The 7,129-nt window shown below is 40.9% G+C and overlaps 1 protein-coding gene across 1 annotated transcript; it reads right to left on the bottom strand.

Moving 5' to 3' along the window:
* Positions 1-515: 515 nt before the first annotated feature.
* Positions 516-6,168, bottom strand: LOC139739167 (uncharacterized). Its single transcript, XM_071649781.1, has 5 exons — positions 6,060-6,168; positions 5,224-5,346; positions 4,084-4,246; positions 2,489-2,603; positions 516-1,818 (listed from the first exon to the last, which is right to left on the bottom strand). The coding sequence occupies exons 1-5, from the start codon at positions 6,130-6,132 to the stop codon at positions 826-828; spliced, it is 1,467 nt and encodes a 488-aa protein (XP_071505882.1). The 5' UTR covers positions 6,133-6,168; the 3' UTR covers positions 516-825.
* Between the last annotated feature and the right edge of the window lie 961 nt (positions 6,169-7,129).

Raw genomic sequence — 7,129 nt, 5'->3', positions numbered from 1 at the left:
AAGCGGTTAGTCATGTGCTCTTTCATAATCTACAAGAGTGAAATTTTGTTTAATTTTCTTTAGATTTTTATTATACACTGTATTGTTGTCCATACACGAAGTCATAAACTCTAGTAGTCTCCTCATCCAGCAGTTCCAACACCAAAACTTTAAAAATTCATAACTTTTGCATCGATTGTCTGATTTTCCTCAAACTTTCACTGATGTGTTCTACTAATGTTGCTGCTTTCCCTCAATCCACATTTCTCTTTGGGTTTGGGTTTCCTTTGAAGAACAGGGAGCTTGGGGATACATGCATCATAGAGTGGGAAGGCTGTCCCATCTCAGATATATTCAAGAATCTCTGTAACAAATTTGTGCACAACTTTATCACTGATGTCTGTGTATAACACACACACATCGGAGGCATCTTGACTGTAGTTGACCATTGCAGCACACGCTTTGATGCACAAATTCACTTGACAGGTGCGACTGGTGATTTTTAAATGCACCCTCGTGGACAGTCCATGAAGATCAATTAAATCAGACCACCCATTTTCACCCTGTTACTCGGTCTGTAACCTGTTACGAGGACGAGCTAATATTCCTACAACAGGCATTTCCTATAGACACCTGCCCGAATATACTCAGGACTAGTTTTCAATGGGTCAAGTCCAAGAGGCTACATTTCTGTTCTTTGCTGAAGCACTGCTACAAGTTTTACTGTTCATTTCATTGGAAACATGAATTCGAATCTTATTCTTGGAAATGGTATATCCAATCAAAATCTATGCAGTGCGCTTTGTATGTACAAGAAAAAGAAGAGAAGATATATAGACAAAAAGGCTACATTTTCTGCTTTTTCTTCTTCTTTTTCTTTGATATACTACTCTCCCCTCCATCTTGGGTTTCACTTTTATCCCCTTTGTCCTTTTTTCTCTTTTTCCTGCTCGATGTAGTCTCATCCACTTCATCTTCTAGACTCTCTTCGTGGCTTTCACACTTGCGCTTCCTGCTAGTCTCACCTCCAGACCTCTCCTCACTGGTGTCGTCATCGATGGAGCAGCTGTGCTCAGCGATGACCTCGTTCCTATTTTTGTCCTTCTTGGATTTCTTTGTCTTCTTTTTCCTCTTCCTCTCGCAGTCGTCCCCGCCGTTCTGCTCGCTAGCACTCTCGGATTTGCTCTCCATTGTGACCTCATCCATCAGTCGCTTTTTCTTCTTGTTCTTCTTCTTTTTCCTGTCAATCTCAATGCCCTCGTCCTCCTCGTTCTCGCTCTGGCCGCGGACCTCAATGACCGGCTCGTTGTCGTCTGAGTCGCGCTCGGCGTTCCGCATCCTCTTCTTCTTGCGCTTCTTCTTCTTCTTTCCGCTGCTCCTGTCCCGGTGTCCGTCCATCCCCTCTTCGCTCTCCATCTCTCGCTCCTCCTCTCCCTCGTTCTCCGCCCCTCCATCCTCCCTGTCATCATTACCATCCTCGCGGTCGGCCACGGCAACGCTTCCCATCCGCTGGGTAGATCCAGCCTGTCTCCCTAGACCAGAGGGCCCCGCCCTGTCTTCGGGCGCCACCACATGGGAACTGTCTGCCTCAGCTGTTGCTGCCGGGCGGAAGCCAAATCCGCTTCGAGGGGGGTCCACCTCAGTGTCGGAATGCGACTCGCTCTCCGCTCGGTGCCTCGCCCTCTTCAGGGCAGCCATCTTCTGGGCGAAGTACTCCCCAACGCTGCAGGAACCCTTGATGGTGACCACGCCGTGGGAAACCTCCTCTGTTCCCTCCTCTGATCCCTTCTCCTTCACCTCTTCCTTCTCGTTCTCATCTTCCTGATCAGAATTCTCTACCTGCCAGAGAAAAAAAAAAAAAATTGTTTTTCAAAGCAAATCCTTCCCTTTAGAAAGATGGACGTGAAGAAAAAAATGGTAAGTTTCAATTCTCTGCTTTTAGAAACACTCTCAGATGACACCAGAAAAATGAAAAATTCAAACAAAAATACATCTGTGAACATTAAACACCTGTACAGTAAATGCAACTCCTTAAATCTTGAAAGGTTGATTATGAAGAAATGTATGCTCAGCCTGAATTTTCTCTATAATAATATAAAGACAACACAAGAACAAAAACGGTTCAAAGTAAAAATAAACCTGTACACTGAAAACCTACATATATACCAATACATGCAACTCATATTTTGAATGCTAGAAGATGAAGAAAAAAAAATGTCTAGTCTGAATTATCTAGCAAACACTGCTACGCTACACTTGAAAGAGCAAAACAATACAAAACAAACTTAAGCATGTGCACAATTAAAAATATGTACAGTACCAAATGCCATTCTTAGGCTTGATTGTGCATAGGTTTTGTCAACACAAATTCTTTCAAAGCATCATAGTTACACAATATCAGTGACTATGCAAGCAAGTTTTGTTTTATTTTCGTTTGGTTTTTTTCCTAAACACAAAACACTACAAAACAGTCCCCTTGCTATATCTGGAAGCAAAAAGGTAAACTCACAGATTGTGACTGTGGTGTGACAGGAGCAGACTGGGTCAGGCGCCTTCCCAGAATGCTGTTCATGCCTTCTTTTCCGTACCTTGTCAGATCTTTCCCCCGCGTGAACTTCTTGTAGCTACACAAGACAGAACAGAGGAACAATAACATAACGCATGACAATCAAAGGTAGCTGGTACACTGATTTGTAAGAGAATGACCGACTCCCCTAATCTTTATCAACAACAGATAACAAGGAATCAGTAACCTTCCAAACTTACTTTTTTTATTCACTTTCTTCCTTAAAGGTATGATGTCGTATCCGTTGAGGTGAGGATTCAGCTTTTTAATTTTTTTTTTTTGGTGAGATACACACCTACAAACCACTTTATGAAATGCTGCAGAGCATACCATTTGAACAGGAATTCATAGTTTAATTGAAGAAAATTGGTTTTGAAATGGCTGAGATATATCCATAAACAAACTAAAACAAAGTGATCCTACTAAATGGTGGGTCCCAGCTTTTATAAGTGTAAATTTGTTTGGATATAATCAGCCATCGATTGCCATCAAATAAACTTTGAATCCTCTCAGAATTATATGCTCTTTCAAATTTCATTAGAGGTTTCACAAAAAACCAAACAGAAAAGTTGGAAACCTGAAGTCCCTTTCAACCAAAACTTTACCATCCCTTTAAAAAAGGCCCACGTAGTACGAGCATTGTCTTTTCAGTGGGTCCCTCCATTTTTCAAGAATTTCATAATTACTCTTCTTTTTGGTTCATCACAATGTTTCAAATTCCAGTGATGTTTGCTCATGGCTGCACAATCTTTTCTTTTCACAATCCACTGTTTACATTATTATTCGGTCATTTAAAAGTGAAGCATAAGTCATGTTCCGTCAAAAAAATATGAAAATAAATTTGAATGGAATTGAACTTAATCCTGCATACCTACTTTTGGGAAACTCTGCCCCATTCATGTTATTTGCACAGTACATAATTGTTATAAAACTGAGAACCAGAATGACAACAGATGCCACTCTTGCTTTTAAAAATGGTATTTCAGTATTCTGAGGGCTGAGAAGGTGCTTTTTTTTTTTTTTTTGAAAAGCAGTATTTCTACCATTCCTGCAAGATACATGGCCTAATACAATTTTTTGGGGAAAGAAACATCATGAAATTTGTAGTGTATTTGGCAAAAAAAAAAAAAAAGAATGTACAAAATACTGAAAGAAAAAGTTACAGTTGGCATCTCTTTGTCACTGTTAAGCCCACTTATTTGTATGAATATTTCCAATCCCAAAAATTTCAGTTTTCTTTTGAAAGAAATTTTTCTTTTGACTATCCCCACAATGATCGCTGTTTAAAACACTGATAATTTGACTAAAATTTACATTTTTTTTCCTTTCTACTTCACCTTGATCATGGAGTGGAGTTTCTCAATTCAATACGTACTTTGCTTGAAGAATTTATTTGCATGGAGATGTGTGATGCTCATGGAGAATTACAATGTTTTTGCTTATAAGAAAAAAAAAAAAATATTACATCCATTCCAAATAAAAAAGGATCATAAAATCTGAAGTAATCCAACAGAAATTTATCTTCTGTGGTGACTCACTGGACTCTGCTTCTGGACTTCTTTGAGCGCTCCTCAAGACTCTGGGAGGGGTTGCCATCGGCGACGGAGCTGCCATGATTCTGGTTGAGGGAGCTGAGGAGGTCGTTGAAGTCGTCCTGATGGGCAATCCAGTTGTCTTCTTGACTGGCCTTGCAGCCAACACCTGGGGGCAGCAGACAGAGAGAGAGAGAGAAAAAAAAAAGTAGGTTGGATCAACCATTTGCAAGCATCATGTCTGCTAATCACAACACCAAGTGAGAGACAATAAAAGGAAGCATAGCCATTGTTCTCAAACTGGTTGGGGATTTTAAATCATGTACAAGTGCCTAATTTTCAAATACAGTGTAGAAAAAAAAGAACAACAAGCACCACTATGAAGATGCATTCAAAACTAGTGTAGAGTACACCTGTTCCATGCAACAACAACAACAAAAAAATCCTAGTTCTTGTATTGATGATCAAAAATCACTCCCATGTATTTCACTCTCGTTTGCAAACACACACACACACAAAAAATGAAATGATGCTTGTAATGTGACCGTGTAATAACGAACACAAAGGGAAACTGACCAGAACTACTGTCATACGCCATATATTTCGCGAGTCTAAATTTTCGCGAATCAGGACTTCCCGACAATTTGGCAAGTGGTAAAACTGGCGATCATGGAGTCCTGTACTGAACGGAGAAATGTATACGTGTACGTCACATTCATATCGGCATTAGAGTCAATATTTTCGCGTGTTATTAATTTCGCGGATAGCAGCTGACTCGCGAAATTCGCAAAAATAAAAACGTCGCGAAATATTTGCCGTATACAGTATACATGATACACACACAAACATTCAAATAAATGAAAAGAGACGATACTTGTACAGAAGTTTACACACAATTAGATACATCGGTTACTCCTCCAAAAACAATAATAAATTTACATGACAATTAATTTCTGTAATAGACACAAAGCAATTATGAGCAAAACAAGGAAAACTGACCACAAGACAGACATGCAGAGGAAAAGCAGCTTGAAAAGGGTATTTCTCAAAAAAGCAAAACATCTCATAGTGATTACGACAGAGTTCTTGGACATGTGAAAGAGACAATTTCCTGGTGACCAAAGACGAAGTGGACCTGCAACTCACCGAGGGTGTTGTTCTTGAGAGAGACCTTGATGTGCGAGAGCTGACCGTCCTCCTTGACCCCAAGACCTTTTCCTTTTGACCATCCCATCTTCTCCATCAACTTCTGACCAAACTTGGACGAGTCTGTTAAGAAAAATAAAAGAAAACAAAACATGATCAAGAATTTGGTACCCCGGAAAACAAAGGGAATGGAGACTGCATAGACTCAGAGGTCTAGGGCCCACTCACTCATCCTGGACCAGGGAGACTACAGTACAGCAACATCTGTTCCAGAAAGAAAAATCTGTCTGTCCAGAATCCAATGTGTTAGATCTCATTTTTGTAGTACCTCTGTATCAGTGTGCATGCTGACTGTAGTGCCTGTACCTGTCCATCCTCCTTTTTGACACTGATTTCAGCCTATAAAACGTTACTTGTTGGATGAATTTTGGTGACCCATGAAGACAGAGCAGAGGGTTCTTCAAAGTTCAACTTAAACTTTCCATCCCAGTAGTGGTCGTGGATTAAGTGATTAAATTCAAATTTGTCTTGTCTCTGTGCCTTCAATTCAACTAATAATCAGAACACTAGGTACATTCTCTGCAAGACTAAACAAGGCCAGGCAAGGCCATAGGCCATACCAGGCCCAGGGAAAACACTATGGAAAACACACACATGTTTGCACATTCGAACTGTTGCAATAGTGCCAGTGGATGATCGCGGCCGCGAGGTGCGACCGCGACCGGTATGGTGGCGGCCATGTCTCACGATGACACGGACTGCTTTTGTCGCAACAAAATGTAGATTTTACAGCAACACAGCACAGACACATGCTCAGATATCGGTCATATATTTACCATCGCTCCATGCTTTATTTCTTGGATCGAATGACAATTTCTGCCGCCGTCGAGGTTCCGCAAGCATCGCCATTTTGTGGAAGAGGCAAACCGTGCCCACAGTATCCGATTCATGTAGGGTAGAACTCTACGTATATTTTACACGTACTCTATATACGTGTACTGTACGTACAAAATAAGTGTATTACATGTATCTCATGCAACTTGTACAGCACGTGGCGGTCATTGCACTTTGTACCCATCCACGAACACACACAACACACACACACATACACACTCATCTCACTAACAAGTATACACACAGAAACTACAGCAGATTAAAATCCCTGCAATGTCGATGCGAATCAGCCACGTACCAACAGTGGTTATACCGAAAAGAATGCTAAAACAAATTACGATTTAAATTAAATAAAAGGAGAGTGTATCTCTCAGGTGTGTTTGTGGTTTTAAGATAATGTTTTGTTTATCTTCTTCATGTCGATCGGTCTGCCATTTTTAAATGTACCATTGACGAGTTTAAAAGGTTCGGTTGCATTGACCAATCAGAGACCTGCATCGGGAACGTGGCTCCGGTGCCCTCCGCCAATGAGCGTTCAGTACCCAATCGAAACCGGCTGTTTTTGAAACCTCCCGATAACAATTTCCTATTCAGATGCCAAGCGATCACACTGATCAGCTGTCGTACTACCAAAACTCCTAAAAGATTTCGGCATTTCTCTGCAGTTTTTACAGCAATAATCCGCAAACATGTCATCAAGAAGAGAAGATCTGAGGGTGAAAGAGGTTCCAGATGTCGTTACAGATCCATCAACTGGAAAAACATACACGAAAGGCAGATTTCTCGGCAAGGTAAGACCATGGCCATGTCTCTTCAACTCAAGTTTGATGTTCACGCAAATTGTGATCGTGCGATGAATGCATTGAGCTGTGCGTGTGCACGCATTTAGTGTATGGTGAGCTGTGAGCAGTGACACATCACTGGAAAGCGGTGGAGTTTCTCACTGATCATGCTGATGAACGGATCTGCTGATCGAAGTTTCATTCTGTATTTATTTGTACAAAGGCAGCAT

The sequence above is a fragment of the Diadema antillarum genome, unplaced genomic scaffold, assembly GCF_040938485.1.
Source record: "Diadema antillarum isolate AM-2024a unplaced genomic scaffold, OU_Dant_1.0 seq00000785_RagTag, whole genome shotgun sequence".
Taxonomy (NCBI): Eukaryota; Metazoa; Echinodermata; class Echinoidea; order Diadematoida; family Diadematidae; genus Diadema; species Diadema antillarum.
This window is presented reverse-complemented; position numbering and strand designations above follow the sequence as displayed.